At 40.2% G+C, this 27,955-nt stretch overlaps 1 protein-coding gene across 3 annotated transcripts in view; it reads right to left on the bottom strand.

The window, feature by feature from the left end:
- TET1 (tet methylcytosine dioxygenase 1) overlaps positions 1 to 27,955 on the bottom strand; it is a 139,808-nt gene that overhangs the window by 86,406 nt on the left and 25,447 nt on the right. For all 3 annotated transcript variants that reach the window (XM_006125251.4, XM_006125252.4, XM_075934927.1), the window contains one exon: positions 115 to 2,671. In XM_006125251.4, coding sequence (XP_006125313.2) covers positions 115 to 2,671 — 2,557 coding nt within the window. The remainder of the gene's footprint in view (positions 1 to 114; positions 2,672 to 27,955) is intronic.

The following is a 27,955-nucleotide window of genomic DNA, read 5'->3' as shown; positions in this document are numbered from 1 at the left end:
CCTGGAGACAGGGGTCTGCATATACAAATATTAAAAGGGTGCTTCCTCCTATGAAGTGATGTGAATATATGTTATTGGAAAGGTACATGCAAAAATTACCTAATAGGCACTTACCAACACAGTCACAGACTGGAAATTCAGACTGTCCTTTTTTTGTAGGTGTATCAATCAGATTTTTTGTAGGAGTGTCTAGGAACTTCATAGGAGATTCAAGAAAACTGCTGAGTGTATTCTTTGCTGGAGAACATCCCAAGTCACCTATACCCTGGGGAGTTTCAGTACCAGAACTGGTTGATGTTACAACTGTAATTTCACCTGCACAATCTATATTCCTGAGAGTTTCTACTGTGTGTGGTAAATGGGCCTCACAACAGGAAACTGGGAGTGTTTGTAGCTTCTGACCCAGCTGTTGTTCTGTAGCATTCTGCTGAAAATTTGCTTGATCTTCATCAGATTTCTCATGAGCTCTCTGGTTAGACTGATTAAGTGTTTGAGGCAAGGGATGCATCTGAATCACATTCATTGTTTGCTGTACCTGAGAATTGTTATATTTTTCTGTAAACATCTGCACATTTTCACTTGGTCTGTTTGAACACAATTCTGTTTTAAGCTGTGAAACTATAGGATTATTGGAGATTAGGCCATTGAATTGTGAAGAGGTAACAACAATGTCACTTTTCAGTGGATCAATACTTAGTGTATCACTGCAGCCTTCAGTTTTGATGTGCTCACCTACTACTTCACAGCCAAACAATCTGTCTTTTGTTTTCTCCCACGGTATCTCGGGTAGATACCTATGGATTTTTATCTGAGTTTGTGGAAGAAATAATCTAGTTTTTTGTTGTGATGATGAAGTATTTTGATTCAGTGCCTTCTGTACTTTGGTTCTGGAAGATTTTTTTTCTGATGCAGCTATTTTCAAATCCCGCGGCATGGTACGACCAAGAGGTTTTGATGATATCCAAATGTCCTGCAACTCACTATGCTGGTATGCCAACTGTTCTTGCTGTTTTTGATTATTTTGTTGATAGTCTGGTACTTGAGACTTCTTTTTGTGCCTTTGTTTCCATGGTATAGTTTTCCCTTTTTTGTGTGTTGGCTGGTTTTGCTTTACTAACAATGAGCTATAATTGTTCCTTATAAAAACAGACTGTTTTTTCTTCAATAGGCACTGGTCCTGGTTATGTTTTGGTTGAATCTCATGTGATAACAGACTGAGAAGTGATGTCTTTACATCATTCTTCTGCTCTGGACTTGTCTGATTTGATTCAATTATTGCTGCAAGTTGAGTTAACTGTGTAGCTACATCTTCTTCATCCTGGCTGTGAATTCCTCCTTCCTTCATTATAAAATTATTTTTCAAGTTCAGATCATTATAAGCTATGTTTTTGTCAAACTGGCTCAGAATCTCCAAATTGCCACTTGTTTGATGGGCATTATGTGAATTGTTGGAACATGCAGCAATGGTAACTTTATCATATAGGGAGTTTTTCTTGGCAGAATATCCCGAAGATAACTTTGCATTAGGTACTGAAACAGATAAAGATTTGGTATCTCTTCGGGATGTATGTGATCTGTATGATCCACTGGTAGTATTAACAGATTTGTCCAGGGGTTCAAAAACAGCACTTTGGCCATTGTACAACACCGCCTTATTAAGAAACTGCTTCTGTGAATGAGCACAGCGACTCAAGAGATGTTGTTCATTCTGTAAGTAAGTCTCTTTGATTTCTTTTAATGTAGAAGAAGTCAAAGAGCCGGAAATATCCCTTTTGTAGTTACGGAGTACATGGGACGTTGTTTGTTCTGCATCTTCAATATTTTCTGTTTCATCTGGTACAGATGCTTGTAATGGGGCTTCTGATAATTTTGTTAATGCTTCGATAGCAACAACCTGCTCTACAGTTAAGTTTCTTTTTTTAATCAGGGACAAAAAAGTTGGCTGAAGTGAGGGGTTTTCAAGTTGTGTCTCTTTGTTTGGTATTTTAACAGCACCTTTTTCAGCATGAACATGGACTTCCTTTTCAGGCACAAGTGTATGACATGACCTTTCCTGTATATCCACAATAGAATTGGTTTGCAAAACTGAACTGTCAGATCCTTGAAAAGTCTTGCAGGTACAGTTTGACTTTTGACTCAGGGAAACATTTCCTTGCTTTTCTGAATGAACACAGCAAACACCAGTTGTCAAAATGCTTACATTATTCAGATTAGTAATATTTGATTGATGTGAAGGAGAGCTGCTTTCTCTGCAGTTGTTTGTCACCTCTGTCCTTTCTTCTACAATTACTTTTGTCAGCGACACATCTGATTCTGATGGTGGATAATTTATATTTTTAATGCCATTTCTAATGGTCTGTGCAAACAACTTTTTTGGCTCAACTAACTCACTGAGAGAGACTGCTCTTTCGTCTTCAGAATTTTTCAAGTGTTCATTATCTGTCACAGTTTCATGGATATTTCCATTGACATAGACGTTAAAAGATGGTTTCTCCTTATCTGTCCATTTCTCTGCTTCTAAGCCTGTCATGCTTTCTTTTTCATTACACTGTACATTTTCAAAGGGCAATGTCTGGTTTGTTTTCACCCTGTATTTTTCACCATGACCGCATATACTGCATTCCATGAGTTCTGGTCTGAGGCCATTTACTGGTTTGTTTTCTAAATCTGCCTACAAAACAATACAAAAAGATAGTTGTATCAGCTGTTTAAAACGTAAGGTAAGAAGCACTGACCCTACACTAATTAAACCCTTTCATAGTGCTTGTAAGGAATGCCATGATTAAGCATTAGCAAACAGAGTAGCTCAGAATGAGCCAGTAACACAGGCATCCATAAAAGAAGATTTGAAGACTAAGGACTTGATTCTCACTTATATGAAGGACCCTATACATTACTCTGACAATAAGTACATATGTAAGGAGTGTTACTGGAGCAAGAATCAGGCCTCAATCTTGAAATAAACTTTACACTAGCAGACACTTTATGCTTCTCTAGAGTAGTGACGTTAAAATTAGATTAAGCATTTATTTGAATAGTTGATGGAATTTCCATCGACTATTCAATTAGTTGATAAGAGCGCTTCCACTTTGAAATGTAGCAAAAGCCTGCTCAGCTGCTGCTACATTTCAAAGGCAGAAATGCCACATGGAGTTCTGCCTTTGAAATTTACAAGAGCCCCAACAGGGACTTTTGTGCATTTCAAAGGTGGAACACCGCCGCTGTGTCCCTGCCCCCACCCACAGAGCTGGAGCTGGGTGGAACCAGCTTTTAAACAGGTTTCCCCCAGCACCTCCACCTCTTCCCCCCGCCTTACTGCCTCTTTCTGATAGAAGCAGGAAGGGCAGGGGGAAGCGACTAGTCGACTACATCCCTACTCTAGAGTTTATTGCGAGATTAAAGTCTAAGGCAGAGGTAGTCAATTGGTGGACCACTGGCCAAATCCAGACTGCCAGATGCTTTGAAAAGACCCTGAAATCTTATTTACATATTATATTACTATTATTTTATTCTTATTTTCCCTGGAGTTTCGACCTTGTCTGTTATCTTGACCAAAAAATGTGTACCTTGATAAAAAAAAATATTGATTATCCCAGGTGTAAAAGCTTGTCTACCTGAGAAATTTTTTACCAGCTACATCAATATAATTATACCAGTATAATTAAATCAGTATACCAGGGTAACTCCACATGTGGACACTCCAGTTTAAACTACTTCAAATGCAACATAGCTAATTCCCCCAAAAAATCACTCTTATTCTTGAATAAGTGTCCACATGGAGAGCTATACCAGTATAACTATATTGGTTTAAAGTCACACCTTAAATTATATTTTAGACCTTTCCCATGTAGATGACCCCTTAGATTTAAACAGGAAAAATACTTTTATAGCAAATTTAGATTAACTATATTTTACCAATTCAATGTTGCATTAAGTATCAGTATATGCTGCTGATCAGTATATATCATACAACATAGTGACTCTAGGGAGAGTATTAGGAGGGTCACCCCCAGTGTGCCAGTTTCAAGTCTTCAGAATTTTGGAGTTTAATTTAAAATAAAAAGAATCTGGTCCTATTGACTGAGTAAAACCTTCCAAATGTGTCCTTACATGACATAATGCAGGACTCTCTTCCTGAAATTTCAGATTGCCTAAAACAATGGACACATTCTACCCCAAGTTCACAGTTTTGTAACTGATAGCAGAATCTGGAGTGAAAGCTTTTAAGAGAAGTCTGAACTCTCAGAATTCAGCTTAATACTGCTTCTGCTTTGAGGGTTGCCCAAGGACAATATAAAAAAAATCAAGCATAAAAACATTTTCAGTGCAGGAAAATGAATGGATTGGGGAATATGAGCACATGCAAATCTTTGAAGGCTTGTGATAAAACTCTACCCACCAGTTCTTCTTAAGCATTAGCACATAATTTAGGTAAGCCTTAAATGTATAAGGCTTTGCGCACATCTTTTTACACAGGCCTGAATTTTACCATTTAATGGAACAGAGCATCATGAAATTCTTTTGCATGGCAAATTGGTAGAGATCTCCCAATGACAAGTGGAAAATTGGTACATATACACGGCTCAAAAATGTTTTCATTGCATCTCAGCAGAACACTTTCTGACCACTGAACATTTTCTCATGAAGCTGAGTAAACTGAATTAAAAATGGAAAAATAAGAACATATTCTAATAATAATTGTTAAGGAACATATGTGTCTTCACTGAGATGACATGTTACTGTAACCATGTCAGGTGACTAGATGGAATTGGAATGTTTCTAAATTGGGAAGAATGCTAATTGAAACATACAAGCTATGACCTTATGAAAGAAGGATCCATGTAATTTAAGAAAACATAAGAGCATGTGACAAGGATTGATAAAATTGATGTTCTCGTTTATTTTTAATTAAGAAATGTATTATTAATTTGAATTGCATTTTTATGTAAATTAAATACATTTTTATTTTAAAAATAAACCTGTTTTAAATTAAGTTTTAAACTATAACAACTTATTTTAAGGACTAAACTTTCTATAGAGTATTAGAAACATTTAATTTTTTTTTCAAAGCTGCCTCAATGAGCCCTCCTCGACTTTTAATGAGTATTGCGTTTTTAATTATACACAGGATCAGGAGAAAAACATTTTAAAACACTGAGATAAACTCACATGTTATAAGCAGGGCTCGACAATTAGGGTACGTCTAAACTACATGGCTCCGTCGACGGAGCCATGTAGATTTGTTTGTTTGGCAAAGGGAAATGAAGCTGCAATTTAAATATTCGTGGCTTCATTTAAATTTACATGGCTGCCGCGCTGAGCCGACAAACAGCTGATGAGCTGTTTGTCAGCTCAGCGCACTAGTCTGGACGCTCCCCTGTCGAAATGAAAGCCTTTTATCGACATCCCCGGTAAACCTCATCCTACGAGGCATAAAAGGCTTTCAGGTCGGCGCGGATCCAATGTTTTCAGCTGATCAGCTGTTTGTCGGCTCAGCGCGGCAGCCATGTAAATTTAAATGAAGCCGCGATTATTTAAATCGTGGCTTCATTTCCCTTTGCCGATCTGTCTAATCTACATGGCTCCATCGATGGAGCCATGTAGTCTAGACACACCCTCTGTGATTACAAACCGGCACAGGCACGCAATGCGGTCAGTGCATGCACACTGTGGTCTGCGCACGCGCATAATTCCATGTACTGCATTAAGCATGTACGTATATTATAGTCTTTACTAGGGATGTTAGATATTGTGTAACCAAATAGTTGTGCAATAACATGAAATCTGTGGTAGCAGCATGGGGTGGCAGATAGGAGCTGGTCTGCAGGAAAGCCAGTTTAAAAACTAACTCCCCATGCAAAGCAGCATTGCTGAGCACCTCTTAAAAATGGGGGGGGGTTGTCTACAGGTGGGGTCCAAGCTCCCCACAGAAAGAGGCTGATGCATGGCAGGAGCTCCTGTCTGTGGGGAGCTTGAACCCCACCTGACAGGGGCTGCTACCATGGACCAGCCTCTGTCCGTGGCAGGCCCAGGCTCACTACAGACAGAGGCTGTGGGGAGCTCAGACCCCTCGTGGACAGAGGCTGCTGCCACAGGCTACCACGAACAAAGGCTTCTAAGCCGGCTCCCCCAGCACCGGCTCCTGCTCTGTAGGAGGCTGCAAGTGGAGGGGCAGGTGGGTCCGCGCAGGCGGCATGCCCGGGAAGCCTGCTTGAAAGCCAGCTTCCCAAACGTATCGACTCTAGCCTCCCCCTCACCTTCTATGTTGCTGCCTCTCTATCAGAAGCAGCAGCACGGGGGGCAAAGGGAAGGCGGATCCAATGTTCATTAATTAAAACCAGCTGCTCATGGGCACTGACTCCTGCTCCGTCTCCCTTGCTGCCTCTGATGCAAGACAAGCCAAGGCTTATTGGTTAATTGTGTATCAACTACAGTGGTCCCCAATGCGGTGCCCGCAGGCGCCATGGCACCTACCAGGCCATTTCTGTGCACCCACCGAGTGATCGGCGCCAGCCCCACCCACGGGCACGGGGTTGTGCCGGCCCCAGGAGTGCGGTATATGGGCGGCCCCGCCCCTGGGTGCGTGGTACATGGGCTCTGCCCGCCCTGGGCATGTGGTGTATGAGCGTCCCCGCCCCTGGGCACGTGGCACAGGAGCGGTGCCGGCCCCAGGAGTGCAGCGCATAGGTGGCACCAGCACCGGGTACGCGGCATACTGGCAGCCCCAGCCCCTGGGCACGCAGCATATGGGCGGCCCCACCCCCGGGTGCACAGCGCAAGGGTTGTGCTGGCCCTGGGCGCATGGCATACGGGCGGTGCCGGCCCCTGGGCGCACAGAACATGGGCGGCCCTGCCCCCGGGCACGCGGTACATCAGCTGTGCCAGCCCCGGGCGCATGGCGTATGAGCGTCCCTGCCCCTGGGCACATGGCACAGGAGTGGCGCCGGCCCCAGGCGTGCGGCACAGGAGTGGCGCCGGCCCCAGGTGTGCGGCACAGAAGTGGCGCCTGCACGGGGCACGCGGCGTACAGGCAGCCCCAACCCCTGGGCACGCAGTGTATGGGCGGCCCCGCCCCCGGGTGCACAGCGCAAGGGCTTTGCTGGCACCGGGCTCATAGTGTATGGGCGGTGCCGGCCCCTGGGCGCATGGCACAGGCGTGGCGCTGGCCCCGTGTACACAGCACAGGGGTGACGCCAGCTCCAGGCGCGCAGCACATAGGTGGCCCTGCTCCCGGGCGCACGGTGCATGGCCTGTGCCTGCCCCGGGCGCACGGTGCATGGGTAGCCCCGCCTCTGGGCACATAGCACAGGCATGGCGCTGGCCCCAGGCATGCAGCATGTGGAGTGATGCCGGCTCCTGGGCGTGCAGCACAGGAGCGGCACCAGCCCCGGGAGTGCAGCGCATGGGTGGCACCGGCACTGGGCACGCAGCATATGGGCATCCCCGCCCCTGGGCACGCAGCGCAGGAGCGGCACCGGCCCCAGGCGCACAGCGCGTGGGTGATGCCGGCTCCTGGGTGTGAGGCTCAGGAGTGGCGCCTGCCCTGGGAGTGCAGCGCATGGGTGGCACCAGCACTGAGCAGGCAGTGTATGGGTGGCCCGTTCCCGGGCGTGTGTGCAGCCCTGCCCCTGGGCACGGCCCCACTCCCAGGCACGTGTGTGGCTCCGTCCCCGGGCCCTTGTGTGGCCTCGCCCCCAGGTGCTCAGCAGCCCCAAAAGGTTGGGGACCACTGAATTACACATTAACAGCCCTAGTCTTTTATAGTATGCAAAATCTCATCAGGTGAGCTGGCACCACCTGCCTGTAATGCCAGATACTTGGGAGGCTAAAGCTAGCAGACTGCTTGAGCTTAGGGGTTCTAGGTTGGAGTATGCTGTGCTGATTGGGTATCCGGTGTCACTGAGAACCTGGCGAGTAAGTGGCTAACAGATTGGCTATACCAACATTAACATATTGTGACCAGCACTCTCTGTGAGGGCTAAAGAGCTGATTGATCATGGCAACAATATTAAAAAACACTTTCTGTTTATCTTGTGCAGAAAAGTTTTTGCCTTAATTACTCTTGGTGTGAGTTTAGTAAGTAGAGAATTTTCTTATTTTGATAGTTCTTTAAAGGTCAGAAATCAACTAGGAGTTGAAAAAAGAGGAAAGCTTGTTTTTGTGGGTGTTTTTCCAATTTATAAATAAAAACGAGATGGGAGATAATCAGATCTATTAATTCTAAATATATAAAGGACATGGAAGACCAGGTTTTTCCAAGATATAGTAAAGAAGCAATCCCTAGCCAGATTTTGAAAATGCCTAAATAGGTAAAACACCTAACTAGCTCCCACTGATTTCAATAGGTGTTAGACACCTAACCTCTTAGGGACTATCTATCTGCATCTTTCAGCATCTAAAAACTTTTGAAAAATTAGCCCAACATGACCAGAAATGAACTGTCAATTCACTACATACACTTAATACCTTCTTTGCTTAATAAATCAAATTACACAACTAACATAGTTAAGGTATTTTTATTTAAATCATAAAATTATTTTAAAATGCTGTTTTTGCATATTTATTGAATTCTACTGTCCATCCAAATCCAACGTGACAAAAATCCTGAATAAAAAATAATTGGGTAAAATTATAATTGGGTAAAATCCTGAATAAAAAAAAGATATGGGTCATTCATTATTTTGCAACATCATAAAATGAAATTTAAGACTTTTGAATAAATTATATTCCACAACATAATTTCTTAAATAAATGTGCATATAGTGCATTTCTGGAATAGCAAATAAAAAGCACCAAATTTCAGTTAAAGGCTATATTAATTATCGGTCAACATGCTGTAAAGGTTATAACAAGCAGTGAAAATATATCTTTCTTTAGGACAATACCTAAAAAGTACAAATAAAAAAGAGAATTAAAATCGATTATTTAAATCAAGGTTGGTAATTTAAATCACTTTAAGAAGGAAATGCTTCCAGAAATCCACCATTCAAAATAAAACTTGCAGGTCAGACACCAGATGGAGCTTGGTGTTCACTTTAAAACAGTCTTCTGTTTGATAAACAAAATAAGATAAGAAAGCAGGGACCCTAAAGTACACATAGATAACACCACTGATTCTATCAGAGGCAGCACAAGACCTATTGGCTCATGGTTGTGAAAACAGATTATTCAGCAACTAATTTGTAAACAACAATCTAGGGAAACCAGGCTAAGAAATAATAAGATCTTAGTTAAACTTTCATTAAACTGAGATATTTACCAATGTTCTGTTAAGCTGCACCCTTTTGGACCATCTATTTGAACCAATACAAGGCTACATTTAAAAGACTTCCTTTTATTTAATATCATTTTATAAGATGAACTGAAAGGTGAAATGGTACTTTCTGTTCAATATAAAATTAGGCATAGGTATGGAGACCCTTACAGGAGAAAGCATAAAAAAGCACTATTATTATGCTGATATAGAATATCTAACAAGGAAGAGAATAATATCTACTGAGTAATTAACAGAAAAAGTGGGTTCACAATTGACCAAGGACCTGAATGAAGCAGAGCAAATCAGACTCAGAAAAAGTGGAAGCTGTATCACTGAGGCAATTGCCTTAGTCCTTTCCATGTAAGTGGGCATACTGAGTATGAGACCTAGGGTAAAACTGGTCCCACTGAAATCAACAGAAAAACTACCTCTATTCTTTAATGCCCGATTCCACAGCCCATTATCTCTCTGAGCCAGAAAACAAAGGGATTCTGAAACATATCCCTCAGTTCCTGGATATTTTGAGCACACCTCTCATATCAAAGTTGCCCATGTTGGTGTCCCTTCACTTTCATATTTAAAACTAAGAAATTATAAATCTGAAGTAAAAGGACAAGTTCTTCATGTTAAAGGAATGAATTTCCTGGCATTTTAAGATTCAATCTTGAATAAAATTATATTCTTTGCATGTTAGGTCATTGGCACTTACTGTCACATGTTTAGGTACTGTGAGGTTGAGATATATGTGCTAAAGAATCAGGGAGCTGCATAGAAAAATGAACAGGAAAACCTACCAATTTGCTTTTATTCCCAGAGACTGGTTTACTGACAGCTTCCACAAAGTCCACTAACATACAATAAATAACTACAGGATTCTTCTTTTAATTCCTTTGTTGCAATATAATCATTTTCTTCTTTAACACAATGGCTGTGTCTACACTGCATCCCTTTTCCGGAAAAGGGATGCAGATGAGACAAGTCGGAATTGCAAATGAAGCAGGGATTTAAATTTTCCCCGCTTCATTTGTATAAACACGGCTGCTGCTTTTTTCCGGCTCGGGGCTTTGCCGGAAAAAAGCGCCAGTCTAGACGGGGATCCTTCGGAAAATAAAGCCTTTTCCGAAAGGTCCCTTATTCCTCTTTAAAATCAGGAATAAGGGACCTTTCGGAAAAGGCTTTATTTTCCGAAAGATCCCCGTCTAGACTGGCGCTTTTTTCCGGCAAAGCCCCGAGCCGGAAAAAAGCGGCAGCCGTGTTTATACAAATGAAGCGGGGAAAATTTAAATCCCTGCTTCATTTGCAATTCCGACTTGTCTCATCTGCATCCCTTTTCCGGAAAAGGGGTGCAGTGTAGACACAGCCAATAATTTTAGCAAACCTAGTATTGTTGCTGTGCTTGAAAATTCTCAGGCTCCAATCCTGAAAGCATGGTGAATAAAAATAATTGATTTTTGTTAAAAAAAAATTAGAAAATTGATTTTTTTTATTTAAATCAGGTTATTTGATTAAATGCTTTTTGAGGGGAAAAACCCTATCTAAAGATATTTTTAATTCAGATACAATTTGGCTCAAAGATATCTCATCATGGAATAGTTATTATCAATTCTAATTCTATGAGACAATATATTCATGTAATGTTTAAAATTTTTATGTGAGTTCCAATAGTTCATGGATTAGGGACCCAATTTTATGGGGTTCCAGAGGCTCCTCTATAGTCAGGCGTCGGCAATCTTTCAGAAGTGGAGTGCCAAAGATTTAACTTATTCACAGATCTGTGTGCCAGGAGGAGGAGTGGGGTAGGAGCAGGCGCAGGCTGGGTACAGTGACCTTATTTTCTGAACCAGCTGTACCTAGGGAGAATGGTTAGATTTAAATTATTAAACAGATTACCGTATTTTCCGGCGTATAAGGCGACTGGGCGTATAAGACGACGCCCTAATTTTCTAGTTAAAAGATAGGTTTTCGTCTTATACTCGCCGTATAAGACTACCCCCCCTTAAGAGGCCAACCGGCAGCGCCCCAGCGCCCCTCCGCCTCCCCGGCTTTGCTCCCGGTGTCCCTGGTCTGCTGGAGACGGTCCCCAGCAGACCAGGGGCACCAGGAGCAAAGCCGAAGCGGTGGCGGGGTGCCACGCTTCTGAGGCTTTGCTCTGGCAAAGCCTCAGAGGCGCGGGACCCCGCCACGGCTGCGGCTTTGCTCCCGGTGTCCCTGGTCTGCTGGAGACGGTCCCCAGCAGACGAGAGGCACCGGGAGCAAAGCCGCAACAGCGGCGGGGTCCCGCGCCTCTGAGTCTTTGCCAGAGCAAAGCCTCAGAAGCGCGGCACCCCGCCGCCGCTTCGGCTTTGCTCCCGGTGCCTCTGGTCTGCTGGGGACCGTCTCCAGCAGACCAGGGACACCGGGAGCAAAGCCTCTGAGGACGCCGGCAGCAGGACAGCCACGGCGCGTCTGGGCTGCCCCGCTGCTGGAGCCCCTCCGCGGCTTTGCTCCGCGGCTTCCTGGTCTGCAGACCAGGGAGACGCGGAGCAGCTTTTCTCACCCCGGAGTACACGGGCGGCGGGACCACGAGGTCCCACAGTCTGTGTCCTCCGGGGCGAGAAAAGCCCCGTTCGTACCTGCAAGTCGGGGACTGCCTGTATACCCGGCGTATAAGACGACCCCCGATTTTTGGGGAATGTGTTTTAGCATAAAAAGTCGTCTTATACGCCGGAAAGTACGGTAAGCGTTTTAACTCCCTCGTGTTTATTTAAAATGAAGTTTGATAAATTAAGTAAAATGTTATGTCCAAGGCTCGACAAACTATGTAATCTACTCGCCTGTGTCGAGTAGATTACAACCCAGAAGAGCCAGGTTCAGGTAATCTGCGCATGCTTAGAACGATCTGCACATGCGCAGATCGCCGGACAGCTTGGCTGGCAAGTGGGGCTCGCCACAGCTCAGCAAGCCCTGGTTATGTCCAACACAAAAGGTTTCAATATTATGTTTATTTTATGGCAGGGAAGGAACCTTTTTTGGGTCGGGTGTTACTGACCCACAGAAAAATCAGTTGGAGACTCTACAAGTGAGAAGCAAAATAACTCCTCCAAAAATCCCCAACCCTCACTGATATGGTCCCCAACTGAGACACCTCACTCCTATGGTGCTCCAGCCTCACGGGGTGAGGGGAAGGGACAGGGAGGACTGATGTTCAGGGCCGACCCACCTCACTTGGGCCTAGGAAGGTTAGTGTTCAAACAAGGTTAAATTTTATCCAGACTGTTATGCAGCTGAAAACACCAATACTATAGTGTGCTACAGACAATCCTCCTCCAATCCGCAGACTGACATTCCATTTCCAAGGGTGAAGAGGAACAAAGAATAGTCTCCCAGAAGCAATAATAAACCATCAATATCCCCACTGATATAAGCAAAGACACGAGAGCCCCATTACTCCAAGGAGCAGAACTACAGCCAAGATTTAACAGTCACTGCTACTCTCTGATACAGGCATCACAAAGTTCTCACTGCCCACACACTCCTATTCTGATACAATCTCTCCCCTGCCATTGGCTTCCCTTCTAGTGGGACCCTCCCACTTCCCCCTCATACAACACTTTGCCTGCAGTTCTTGACTCCTCCCAATGGCTTTCCCTACAATAGATCCTCCCTCACTAGCTCCTCTCCCGTACAGCTCCTTCCCCCAATAGGACCCTCCAATCACTCCCGTCCCCTTGGCCGCGCTTCCCCCCATTAGAACATAAGAACAGACAAAAGTCAGACAAAAGGTCCATCTAGCCTAGTATTCTGTCTGCTGACAGTGATCAATGCCAGATGCCCCAGAGGGAGTGAACACAACAGGTAATCATCACGTGATCCCTCTCTTGTCTTCCATTTCCAGACAAACAGAATCTAAAGACACCATTCCTAACCATCCTGGTTAAAGGCCATTGATGGACCTAACCTGAATAAGGAAAAGTTATTTACTTGTTCCCATAATATAAGAACTAGGGGTCACCAAATGAAATTAATAGGTAGCAAGTTTAAAACGAACAAAAGGAAGTTTTTCTTCACACAGCACACAGTCAACCTATGGAACTACTTGCCAAAGGATGTTGTGAAGACCATTAATTTAACAGGTTTGGAAAAAGAACTATATAAATTCATGGAGCTAGGTACATCAATGGCTATTATCTAGGATCGGAAGGAATGGTTTTCCTAGCCTCTGTGTCTGGAAATGGATGACTGGAGAGGGATCACGTGAGGATTACCAGTTGTATTCATTCTCTCTGGGGCATCTGACATTGGCCATTGTGGGCAGACAGGATAGTGGCCTAGATGGACCTTTGATCTGACCCAATATGACCATTCTTCAGGTCTTCTATTTTTGCTGATGATAAATTAAAGCAAGTCACACCAGTAAACTGGTGGAAGTCACCTAAGCACTTGGATACAAAGACTGTTGATGTGATAATCTCAATTATAACAGCAGTAGCTTCTTCTGCTGGTGTAGAAAGAATATTTTCTTCCTTTAGATTAATTCATTCCAACTTGAGAAATTGTTTGGGACCTGAAAAATCAGGAAAATTTGTTTTTCTTTTCCAGATGATGAACAAACAGGAAAATGAAGGTGAAGATGACTGAGTAAGGTGCAGAAACCAATATTTTAAGTTTCTCATGTTGACCTGGGTGACAGTCAAATTAATTTTTTTTAAACAAATATTTTATTTTACTGTTTTAGCTAAAAATAATTTTAATAAAAGCAAACCTGATTTAAAAAAACTTGAATGTTTAAATTCAAAAACTGATATTCTTGTTTTGTTAAAATACTCTGTTTACCCCTGAAGAAAAAAATCCAGAACACACAATATTGTTGTTTTAGTTAAATAAAACAATGTAAATGTCTGTCTGGTGAGGTTCTCCTCCTAATACAGCATAGCACGAAAATCCTTCAAATATTAGTGATTAATCTGTTGCATTAGAAATAGTTTACCTCCTAGTGACTTCATAATATCTGCTTCAATTACCTTTGGTAAATGAAATAACCAAGCAGTCATTCATTTTCTGATATAGCTATAAAACTAACCTGAAAAGTTTTCAAAATAAATTACTGTTTAAAAATGTATAGTATGTAGGTTTCATTTTTAGAAGATACATCCATCTCTGAGTTGTAAACAGTATGTATTAAGGCTATAACAACCAACAAGAATGCACTGTTATGTAGAAAACCATGATTTAATCAAGTCTTTCTGCCTTGTGATTTAAATCAATTTGATTTAAAATCAAATCCACCCTGTCTCAAAGTGACTGAATTTACACAGGTGCACTGTTGTTTCTGCAGAGATCCAGTCATCTCAGTAATAAAGGGCTTTATTCTAAAATTCTAATACTTTCTGTAGTCCATAATTTTCTCTAACATTTTTAGAAATTATCCACATATACTAAGCAGAAAAAATATCTTGATGAATTATGTCATTGGCATGGTTTGGTTTATATCTTATTTTTCCATATAAGAACTGGAATTATCATGACATTTGATTATTTTATTCACTTTTTATTGGAACACGTTCTGGACCATTTGCGCCAATGCCAGCTGTTCCAAAGGGAATGAACAGAAAACGGCAATTATCAAATGACCCTTCCCCGCCCAGTCCCAGTCAGAGGCATAGTATGGAGTACACACAGTATGGAGTTGCACCTAGCTATGTAACAGTGTAACTGTTTAAACGGTTAACTGATAAACAACTCCCAGCTGCCAATCCCACTCCTGGAGAGCTGGCTGCCGCCCGGCACTATAAACTCTTCATCTAAGCTTTATACAGCAGAGCCCACAGTGTGTGTAACCATTTAACTACTAGGATTTTTAATAGTTACACAGTTATTATATTTTTACATGCCTAGCTTGCACCCTGACCACATTTCTAATAGCCATTGATGGACCTATCCTCCATGAACTTATCTAATTTTTTTTAATCCAGTTTTAGTTTTAGCCTTCACAACCTCCCCTGACAACCAGTTCCACAGATTGCTATGCCCCACTACAAAAAGAAATATTTACAGAAGACTTAGAAGAGCAGGGTTCACTTTATTATCTCAGGTCTCGGTTTGGCAGATCAAGTAACAATTCAGGAGGAGCTTTCCCTATAACTGAACAACCTAAAGGCAATATTATCTTGAGAGTTATGTTGCAAAACTTGAAAACTGTATAGCCATGGACCTACACCTGCAAGTAACGGTGCCTCCAAATGCAAAGAGTTTGAGCACAGAAGACTCATTACAAAACTGTGTGTAATTTCAATGAGGGATTAAAGAATGATATGGAATTAATAAAAGCTGTTTTCCCTCCCCACCATAAAAGGGAATACTGCTCTGTCTGGTAAATGTGAAGGGTTAAGAAATCATGTTCAATCTGTAGCTATACAGTTGTGAGGTATAATCGAGAACATTTTGAGGGGAACTGAGTCTGTTGGGAGAATTGCTTGAATATTTAACTTGTATCAAATATTAAAATCAAGCCCACCCCTTCCGAGGCATCTGCTAATGCTCCCTGCATGAACGAAAAGCCAATCAGAAACAAAATTTCTGATACAGGCCAGAATTTAATACTGGCTTCTCTCTTAAAACAAGAGCAAAAATGCCCTTATAATAAGATAGACTGGACAAAGACTATACCTTTTGCTTGACACTACACAATCTACACAACAAAAACAAGGAGAGCCTAATAATACTCTGAAAAAAGAATTCTCTCATATCAGTGTAGAGTAGTTCCTGGTTACATAGTGTTAAATATTGTTTTTCAGCTGATAAGCTCATTTTAGTGCAAAAATATGCAAGAGAAAATGTCTCTGCGTCTCCCCATTAATACAAATTTATTCTGGTTATATATTGTGACAAAGAATTAACCAGATATAATCGAACATGCACCACAGGATTCCGGGGCTACCTCTAAATTATACAGAACCAAATACTCTTTAAGCATAGTGTAGTACAGTGTTTCTCAACCAGTGGTACGAGTACCCTTAGGGGTATTCGAGAGACATCGGGGGGGGGGGGGTTACGTCAACACAACTGAAATTTGGAGAAAACTGAATTTATGTTTTACAGCGCTTTTTTTTTTGTACTTTTTACACCCAAAAATTTCATTGGCCGGCCGGCTACGATTAAGTTGTTTAAACAAATGTGTTGCAATGGTAGAAAAAAAAATTGTGTGTCTGAAAACTGTAGGTACTGGGGGTACTTTTTTTTTTAAGGGGTACTTTATAAAAAAAAGGTTGAGAAATACTGGTGTAGTACAAGGAAATGGTCTTTGACATCCTTTTTTAAAGCCTTTTTTTCCATACATGTAGTAGCATGAGGTAGCATGATAAACAGATGTTGTCCAGAACAATTATGTCTATGATCCAAAATAAAAGGTAACATCCAAACCGAACTGCTGGACAGGAATAAGCCACTCCAGAAGAGTTATAGAACAACAAATGACAAGCTCTGGGTGCATGGGGTTCTGTCCAAGTGTTCTAGATACAAATTTTATATCCGTATTTGCATCTATATACACAAAAATGAGCTGCAGATATCTCCTTCCATATCCGCAGATTTGCAGAGCTCCAAATATCAGGTTCTGATTCAAGTCTGGACCCAAGCCCTTTTCCACCCACCAAAAAGACTCCAGTCAAAAGCTCCTCAGAACTTGGGGGGTGGGGGGTGGGGAAGGAGCAGGTAGGCAGAGTTTTCAAAGCCCACATCCCACTGTGATCTAGATCAAAACGCAGGCATCTTGCTGTATGGAAGCAACTCAAATCCAGATTGTTAGTCTAATCTCTGCCAACACTATCCCACAATCCCCTGGGTCTGTGCTCCCTAGCCCTTCTCACTTGCTTCCCAGGAACCAGAAAAAACATCCTGGTTCAAATGCAGCTGCTCGGCATTTCATCCTTAATTTCTATGTGGTCTGTTCAATTGGAAATACCATCAGCGTGTGTATTTCATCCATTGCTGGCGTTATGATGATACAAATTACAGAAGTCTGTCCATGGACACATGCTCCTTGTAAAGAAGTTCTGCATCTCCATGTTAAATCAGTACTTTGCTGATTACCATTAATATTCACCATTTGCTGACTGATGATAAAATGAATTCTCAAAGCAGGAACTCCAGAAAGTTGATTATGATCCAAGATAGTTCATATGTATCAGTGCTACCTCTAACCCACAAGCCTGCTCCATTCTGAGATATGCTGGTTGATCACTAGAAAAAAATATCTCCTTCCCATACATGGACAACTGTCCTCTTACTTGCCTGGATCAGAAATTCATGCTTCCAGCAGCAACCGCCTGACTATCAATCAATCCTGCCTGAAAGTACTGTAAAACTATAGCTAGCAACTAGACAATTCATAATTCCCCTCCACCCATGGGGAAAAAATGAAGGGGATGTAGAAATAATTTAAACTAAGCATTATATGTGTATCTTATGATGTATGAGGGATTTCTTTGCTGTTCCAAAGAACATCTGATGTGGCCAGTTTTTTGTTTGTTGATTTTGTGTGTGTGAATAAAATAAAGCCCACTGGCAAAAATATCATCCTTTGAACTTGAACTAAAGCAACCTTTTCAACAGAAAGGAAAATTAATTTTTAACATGGTCAGACAATAACATGGTCTCTTCTAACACCCTTTCACATCCACAGGGCATACACACAGAATCAGCAACCTGGGGGAGCAGACCTACTCACTGCCGGCAAGGAGAAAGAAAGTCTGAGATGAGCTGATGGGTGAGAGCCTAGATAAAACTAATTTAGAGTTCCAGAAGGACTAAAGGGAGTATCAACAGGATAAAGATGCAACAAGGGTGTAGAGAGAAATAGAGGCCGCACAGAACTAGGAGAGATTAGTGAACAGATTCATGGAGCATGACCCCCAGCATCAGCTCCTGCTTCCCCCTGCTTGCTGCTTCCCTCTTTATACAGAGGGAGGTGTTGTAGTAAAGCAGTGACTCCACTACTCAATAAGCCTATCAATTACTTGAGTAGTTGCTTACATCTTTAATCTGGAGCCCAAGATTAGAATTTGAAATGCCCCAGTTCATACACAAGGAAACCAGAAAAGTGCAAACCAAGTCTCAGACCAATGAAAATTGACACCAGAACTCAAGTTAGATATGGAGGAAATTAGTCAACTGATGATGCAGAAATATGGTCATCTAGCACACCAATACATCCCCACATTGTTGATAAATGTGCTCACTATACCCTTAAAACATGATGCAAGGACAATTAGTTTTACTTTTTTCAACACTGAGTTTTGTGTACCTCACCTGTGATCTGTGGAACAAAAACAGTGCTAGTCAAGGAAAAAAGTGACACTACTAGTTCTTCTTGCCCTCCCTCTTCCAGTTAAAACAGGGAAATAAAATATTACAATAATACAGTTCTAGATCTTGTCTTTTTTAAAAGTTCGCCTATCCTGCATCTGTGACTCTGTCTACCAGAAAAAACATCCAAAGCATTTTAGGACATGCAACACCCAAAAAGGTCATAGATACAGGCACATCTATTCAACAAAAAGATCCCCTCATGTAGGACTGTATTTAAAAAAAACAAAAATCAGTTTCCAACTTCTGTAGGTTAATGTTGAAAGGCAGAAAGTTCATGCAAATGATCTCTTCAGTTTCCACTCCCCACTGCTTAGATCTTTGGTTACTGCATATTCTCCTTAATGGGTGCAGGGAACAGACTGTAGAAAAGAATAAGTTGGAGAAGGCAACTCATAGAGAATTTGAAGACTAGGTAGAAATACTGAATTTTAAAATGGAGAGTTTCCAGAAAGAGATACTTCAGAAATTTTTTTTTTTTTTTAAGAAATTTAGACTCAGAAGGCAATCAAAATGGACAAAACACAAACATTGGTATTGGATACTTTAAAAGATAATAAATGAGCTCATTCAATACTAGGAATGTAAAATCCCAATTAATCCGTTAAACACTACGATAACCTAATGTTTAACTGAAGGAAAACCACTCATGTGGCCCACTCAATAGCCTACGTTACCCAACAATTTCACCAAAGCCTCCCTTTCTTATTACAATAATGCTTTCATTACAGTCTTCAACTCCCCTGAGCTCAAGGTTTGCCTAAAATATAAATCTCATCCCATCCATATCTGGATTAACACCTGAGCCAATCCCCCAAAATCTTCACTAGCTTTCTTCCATTACAAGATCCAGCACAAATCCTCTATAGTTATCATCTCCCCTCTTTCCAATCTCATTTTCATTTTATCTATGCTCCTTAAATACCAAGCATCTTTCCCCACCTTCTCTTTCAACAGAAAGATTTTTCTTCACATAGTCTTTCATTATTGGGAACCGTTTCCTTGCATGAGATTTGGTTTCAGAAGTAGGTCTCTAATTCTCTTCAAAATCCCTCTTTTCTTTACCTATAGCTCCTAATTCTCTCTCAAAGGGTGCATCTACACTCCATCCATAGCTCAAAATAAGCACAATTGCAAATTGCGTAGCTTATTTAAATTTAATTTTGAAATAGCTTATTTTGAAATTTGGCGCTGTCTAAACAGCACTTATTTCAAAATAAATCACTATTCCAAAACATCCCTTACTCCTCATGGAATGAGGTTTCCAGGGATGTCAGAATAGCGAGCCCATTATATTACAAAATAACAGGTGCGCTCAAAAGAGGTGGAATAGCGATTTCGGGAAACTGGAGGTATCCTGAAATAGCGCTGCAGCGTAGATGTAGCCTAGACTCTGAACGGTGTTTAGCTCCCCCAACGCACATTAAAAACGGAGGAGTAGCTGTGCCAGTCTGTAACTTTAAGTGCCAGCAATGCCCCTCTATCATGAATACTGGCCAAAACAGACAGTCTCTATGACCCAGGATAAATGGACACAAATCATACATCAGGAATGGTAACACAATGAACCTGAAGGGGAACATTTTAACCACCCAGGTCACTCAATCATGGATTTTAAAGTAACCATTCTACAAAGGAATTTCACTACCCAGTTAGGGTATGTCTAGACTACATGCCTCTGGCGACAGAGGCATGTAGATTAGGCTACCGGACATAGTAAAATGAAGCGGAGATTAAAATAATCGCCGCTTCATTTAAATTTACATGGCTGCCACGCTGAGCCGACAAACAGCTGATCAGCTATTTGTCGGCTCAGCGCGATAGTCTGGACGCTCCCCTGCCGACATCAAAGGTATTTGTCAACCACCCAGGTATGCCTCCTGGGATGAGGTTTACCTGGGTGGTCGACAAATACCTTTGATGTCGGCAGGGGAGTGTCCAGACTATCACGCTGAGCCGACAAACAGCTGATCAGCTGTTTGTCGGCTCAGCGTGGCAGCCATGTAAATTTAAATGAAGCGGCGATTATTTAAATCGCTGCTTCATTTTACTATGTCCAGTAGCCTAATCTACATGCCTCTGTCGCCAGAGGCATGTAGTCTAGACGTACCCTTAGAGAGACTACAGAACTGGAATTTATCTGCAAGTTTGACACTGTTATCCTGGGCTTGAATAAAAACATTAACTGATTGGCTCCCTACAAAGCCAATTTACCCTGCCTTTAACATCCTCATTTTCACAAATGCTATGAATAAGACATATCCAGCCGTCTTAATTAGCCTCATTAACACCCCACTTAGCCAGCCTCCTACAATTGGCAGGTACTTCTTTTGCTGTTATATAGATCTTGGTTTCTATTATTTCCATTCCAACTCATCTGATGAAGTTGGTTTTACCCAAGAAAGCTCAAGATACTATGTATTTTTGTTCATCTCTAAGGTGCCACAAGACTACTCGTTGTGATTAAAAACAACATGGATTTGGTGTGCTCAGGATCTCTCACAATCAGTGTTTAAGGAACTGATCCAGCTATCCTTCTTGCTTAATAACTTCAAAAGAGACTAAACACATGAATAAGGTCTGCAAGATCACCTTCTAAATGATGGTATGTATCACTGGTATCTATGCTGTAGTTTGGAACTGCTCAGCCCTCAAAGGTGACTGCTGTATATTTGTTTATGAATTAAAAATGTGCATTGAGCTTTAAAATTATTTCCATCAGACCAGTTACTGCTTTGGACAGGTGGCTTCCCTGTCATGTTAGAAAAGCCACAGGGAGAGCAAGACAGAATTTCAAACAATAAGGTTACATCTACACTGCAGCGCTATTTGTGGATACCGGAGGTATCCTGAAATAGATATCCTGCGTCTTAACAGCAAACCTGTTATTTTGAAATATAATGGGTTTGTTATTTCAACGTCCCTATAAACCTCATTCCACAAGAAGTAAGGGATGTTTCGGAATTGCAGGTTATTTCAACATTTGAAATGAGCTGTCCAATTTGCATAGCTCAAATTACATAGCTTATTTCAAGCTACAGGTGCAGTGTAGACACACCTTAAAGGACGCAGCCACTTTTCCTCCCTTAGTCACCCCTCATACAGCTCAGGACAAGAGCAAAAGCAAAAGCAAAGCTGAGAAGAGAACTGAACTCTAACAGATGCTAAAGCGACCTAGTAACTTGTCTGATTTTTATTACTGTTTTGATACATTTAAGTATTTGTTTTCTAAATTTTTGAAATGTAGTGAAATAAGAATCACTGATAACACTGGAAAAATACAGTGCTCTGTTAATCCACACAAGAAATGTGGTATGATCAGCAGCAATGTGCATTTCCTCACGTTGTTTTCGGAGTGTTCTTTAACTCAAATTTGTAGTGATTACCTCTAGCTAGTTTCTCTGTCTACATATTAATACAGTGTTCGTCACAATGGATATGAATACACTCTTTACCTTGTCTACTGGGAATGCAAAAATAGTCAGTGTATTGTGGAGAGCTGTTCACTAGAAACTGAAGCCACAGTTCACTTTATATAGTTCAAACTGGCACCACTTTGGAGCAATTTTTACTCACTGTCAGTACATCTGAGATTTGAACTGTGACACAGAAGTGAAATATTCTACCTTTTATTGCCAATACAGTGAGCCATCTAGTTCTTTAATCCAAATATTTAAGAATCTTGTTGCTTTGTTTGTTTGTTTTTTTATCCTGCAACTAATTTTATTTATTACTTGTTGTATTTGGCTCCAATCTACTTGAGACACAGACAATACATATAAGGCATATTAATTTATCTACAGACGTAACAGAATTTGTTTGATGCCATGAACAACAGAAGTCTCAAGTACACACCCTTTTCCAGGGCTGAGCAATTTATGCTTATAGAAATGCTCTAATGCTGTTTTTTTAAAATGTTAAAATAATATTGTTTTAGTGAGAAATAAAAAAAGTGAAAAATAAATGTAAAGGTATACTAAAGATACTTTAGATTAAAAAAATATCATGGCATGGACAAAGTGTGTGTCACCAACTACCTACATTATACGTTACAGCACTTCCGTGTATTTTTCATTTGTATTTTTTCTATTGAGATTGGGAGAGATAATACACAGGCATAATTTCAAAGATTTTTCAAAGTAATAAAAGTTTTTAGAAAAATCAAAATAATTTTCACTCTTCATGCTGTTTCATTTTTCTATTGCACTATACTGGGACATTTACTTTCACTTTTCTTTTTAAGTATTTTTACTCATGTTCTTATGCAAAAATAATTTACTTAGTAAAACTCTGTCTGCATGGGTTAAATATTCTGCATTACTGATGTATTTAACATGACTCAAATCCTGAAGCTTTTATGCAGGCAAGACTCTTAATGGACTAATATGTATTTTGCCTGAGTAACAACTGCAGGATGGAATCCTTGGTATATTTTGTTACTAAAAACATTAACGCCATATAATATTTAAGAAATAAAAAACAAACAAGAGATGAAATCCAGTCTCACTGAAATACATGGGAGTATTGCCTTTGACTGCATCCAAAGTCAGCTAGTGAAGGCAATAAATACCATGCTTAGTTTATACAACAATATTATTGGATTAATAAATGCAAAAAAATAATTATCATAACTGATATGCTTCTAATGTTTAAGCTTGATTATGGATTTAAAGATATACAAAAAATTGTACCTCATTTGGCTAGAAAGTTTAAAAGCTTAATACATAAATTATACAAGTATAAGAAAACCAATCTTTTTAAATTAAACTTTCAATAATGAGAGCAGACAAGATTAACAATACAATTGTTTGGGTTAAAAAGTTGAAGTTTATTTTGTAAAATAATTTTATTAGGACTTTCTAATGATACATGAATCGTGAATTAAACTTTGACCTTTCCCCATTACTGTACATACATTTTTGTGAACTTCCTTTCAGCAAATTATCTTACTTTTTATTTAATACTGAAGAAATTCCATTTCAGACTCACGAAAAACACTTTCTATGAAATTTCAGAAGAATATTTAAGAATTTTTATTCTTCTAAAATCATGTAACATTTGCAGCTCTAGCCCTGCAACATGACCTGGTATAGTGGACATCTGTGCCTTTGCAAAATACCAATGAAGTAAATGGGATCTGTGTTTATGGTTCAGTTGGTCTGTTCATATATATAAAATTGCTCACGTTTGTGTACTGGCAGGATCAAGACATGAGTTATAGCAATACAATCCCACTGCTTTCAATTGAATAGCCTCAGCATAACTGGCGGGGGAGAGGAATTCACCAATGATATTACAGAACACCATCAACTTAAAAATGAATGTGTTTACTATAAATGGAAATTTTTCCTCTCCCCATTTGTTTAGTTTGTGCATTTTAAAGCACTTTGTATGTTCTTAGCTTTGCTCCTTTGTCTTACATGCCCAATTGTTCTTTTCCCTATTTATGTATGCCATTCATAAAATAAAAACAGAGGCCTTTTTTTAAAAACAAAAGAAAAAAAAAACCTGTTGGAAAGATTTAAAGGCAGGAATAAGTACAAATTACACTAATCTTTTTTAATTTTCTGAATTTTAGATTGAGGATCCTTTAAAAACACACGATAGTTATTTTCTACATGATATTATGTTAAGCATGTGTAGCACCAGTCTATTCTTCCTCCTCTGTAAGATTCCATTTCAGTGGAACTCCATCCATCAAGTTGTTGATATCTTTAAAAAAGTAATAAAAATGAATTACTCCCAGATCCATATGCTAGCAGACATTCTTCATTAAAAACATATCACAGGTTGGAATAAATGGCTTAAGACCAGTTCAATCCAAGATCACTAAAAGCATGATCACATTCACTAGCAGCTGCTTTTCTTGTCTTCTGTTAACATTTATATCTCAGAAAAGTGAATCATACAGGCTTTAAGGCAACATAGCTAAAATTGCACTGTGACCAAGGCTAACAGAAACCTTGTCATCTTACCGTTTTCCTTCATGTTTGAAAAGTGGTTCCGTGTAGATACACAGGGACATGTGCATGCATAGGGAAGCAATGAACTATTTTATATAAATATGTTTGCATTGATCATTGTAATGTGACTTTGTATAGGTGTGGTTCAGATTTACGTGGGGCTCAAAATGCGGTCCGCAGGTGGGATCCTTTGAACATGGCCTCCACTAGGAACACGCTTCACAACGGCAAAGCGCCTCCCAGGTGGGGCGAGCACTGAAAGACACAAGCGGACGGGCTGGCTGGAACAGAAGGGTACAGGGTGTTAGCGTTTCTAGTCCCCAGGAAGGACGTACCAGGAGCGCTGGGACATGGTGGGAAGTGCTTTGTATTCATGCCCGTCCATATGAAAGAAGCTATTTGCATATATATTTGCATGTACATGCAACCACACTTAAGTTGCAGCCCTCAAGGCATGTGCTGTAAGTATCATTGTAGCCCCAGGGGTTTCCAAAGTTAAGTAGCCCTGGCTTAGACTGAACTGACTTTACAGAGTTTGGCAATCACTGGTTCTCTTTTTTCTGGTGCACATGTAATATACTTAGGGTGCTTATGAAATATGCGAACAAACCCAATCACAAAGTACATGCATGTAGTTGTAATACTCACTTAGCAATGTTTATATTACTGTTGACTCTTGTATGAATTCTGGGTTCCTCTCTCAGCCTCTCCCTTTATCATCTCCATCAGTGTTAAAAAGCTTCTGCGGCCATTCAAAAGGAAACCCTTGGCATTGTAGAACCTCGTGACGTGAGCATATGCTGTATATTTCTTCATCAGCTGTAGTTCTGTGGGTGGGTTCCTGACTGTTCCACTTTTATCAGTACTGATAATAGCAGTTCTCTCTGACAACATGATGCCATATTCTGTGTTTGTTTTTTCTGATCTGTGCATTAATTTTACTAAATTGGACTGTAAACATTTCCTTGCTGTGGAATAGGGTTTTTTAAAGTGAGTGAGAAATACCATTAAATAGGTACAAGAAAAAAGAACAGACTCTCTCCTTTATTTGTTGAAAATGTAAATGAGTGCCTCAATGACAAGTACCAGATACCTAAAGGAGTATCAGGTCATCTTGCACAGGTTTTGTATTTACATACCAGAAATAAAATTTAAAAAGTATTTACTTCAGTAGGAACATATCATGCAATGTTTTCCCAGGAAATTGTACATACCCTCTCTTTGGTTTTAAACAGCTGTTTCTACAACTGCATATTACTTTTGCCTTCAAATGTTTGTTTCCTAGAATTTAGAGTCACATTATACAGATTCGTGAAAAAAAAAATCTAAAACTATTAAATTTTGAAATGACTCAATATCTTTTTTGGGTTGGGGGCCACTGTAACACAGAAAAATCAGTTGCGGGGCCACACACAAGCAAGAAACAAAACAAAACAAAAAACACAAACAAACTCCAAAACAAATCCACACAACTCAAATCCTCATCGATGTGGCCCATGACTGAAAAGGAGAAAGGCACCACCCACATTCCCTTAACACACCAGAGCTTTGGGAGGCCCAGACTAGATTTTGTGTGCTCCAGCCCTGCTGGGAAGCAGCAGGGGGATGGAGTGCCAGCATGGGCTCCCCAATGGTGGGTGGGAGGCCTGAGCTTTGGGGGCCAGATCCAGGCAAGCCGGGGGCCACATTACCCCCCCCCCCCGGTTTTAGGTTCCCCATCCCTTCTTTATAGGATAACAAAATGGTAGCAGTAAGATAGAAAGCTAGCAAATTCATCATCAAAGTAAACAAAATTCTACAGTAGTGTAACAATATGTATCTCCCTTATGTGAGGTTAATGTTTATTATTTTCCTATTTTCTACCAGGTAAGGGATTGTCATTAAGAAAGTGGTAGTCTCAACAATTTTAATCTGAAAGATGATTTAATTGATTAATCCATATTTTCATTAAACATACATATAAGTATACTTACATTTCATTAATAGCTAAGAAAAATTAAGACACAAACTATAATATTCTTCCTTAGAACAACGAGAGCTACAAATTCTCCTTTAAAGGAAGTTTACATTACTAGTACAGTCAGAATGCAAGGAAACTCCTTAAAATGCTAGTAGATTATTATTTAATTTTAAGTGTCACTTGCTAGATTAATAAATCTGCTTTAATCATTAAATAAAAACTTGGTGCTATAATTCAATAAGTATTATGGCATTTCACGTGCCATCAACTGAAAAGGGAGAGTCACAAAAAAATCCTACTACATCAGAGTATCAGGTTTCTAAAATATCCATGCATTTTGACTATAAATTATGTATATTTCATTTTTGGAAAGTTTATTGCAGCTGATAAAAAGAGACTCTAGTTTTATAGTACATATAGTGAAAAAACAATATCCATTACTTTTAGAAAATGGCACACACACACACAAACACACTATTTGACATAAATTAATAACAAATCCAGATACCATGCACCAGATGTGAAAACTAGAAGACGAAGTACAGTATGAAACCAGTGAGAAATAATTATACAACCAAGCAGAGGAGAGGTCAAAGCAGAAATGAACTTTCCAGTCCAATGCCCAACTTGATAGTATACATGAAAATATCTCCTCAAACTATCAACAATTGAAATTTTCCATTAACAATCAAGCATGAAAAACTGTGCATAAATTGATAAAAAAAAAGGGGGCCAACACAGACAGCATCAAGCTAGATAGCAACCTGCCACCAAATCAGAAAGACAAATGGACATGAGATAAAATCTTAAACACACTGTGAAGCCCTACCCTGGGCAGATATTCAATACTGTACAATATAGGCTAAGATCAAGCACAGTGTCTGCCTCTGACAGAGACCAGACTTCTGTTCTTTTTTCACTTTGACTACATTGATGTAACTTGTCATGCCAACTATTACAGAACTGAATAACAATTAATTTCTGGAAAAGCATCACTGTCACCAAGGGGGAGGGGGAAAAGAGAGGAGGAAATCACACTACATTTTCCCATCAGATATTTTCTACAATGAAATCAAGTTATAATTCTGAATATGTGTTGTGCTACAAAAACTATTATTAAAATGAAAAATTAGCACATAATTATGATTTAATTAAACGTGTTAGTTCCATAATGAACTAATCCATTTAATGAATGGAAGGTAGAGCTTTTACTGCTATTGTACCACAACAATTACTGTTATAAAAGATACAAGAGGTGTTTTAAAATGCACATTCAACTGCTTCCACGTTAAAACAGACCCCTGAGGTTAGACACATTTGCAAGTCAAATACAATTAAAAAACTGTTCTTCCCTTAATCTTAGCATTTTATTTAATGCTATATTAAATAATTCCTTTATAAAAGTTACAGTGCTTGTAAAACATTTATTGACCA

The sequence above is a fragment of the Pelodiscus sinensis genome, chromosome 8, assembly GCF_049634645.1.
Source record: "Pelodiscus sinensis isolate JC-2024 chromosome 8, ASM4963464v1, whole genome shotgun sequence".
Classification (NCBI taxonomy): domain Eukaryota; kingdom Metazoa; phylum Chordata; order Testudines; family Trionychidae; genus Pelodiscus; species Pelodiscus sinensis.
The sequence above is the reverse complement of the archived record's forward strand: the minus strand, read 5'-3'. Positions and strand labels throughout refer to the sequence as shown.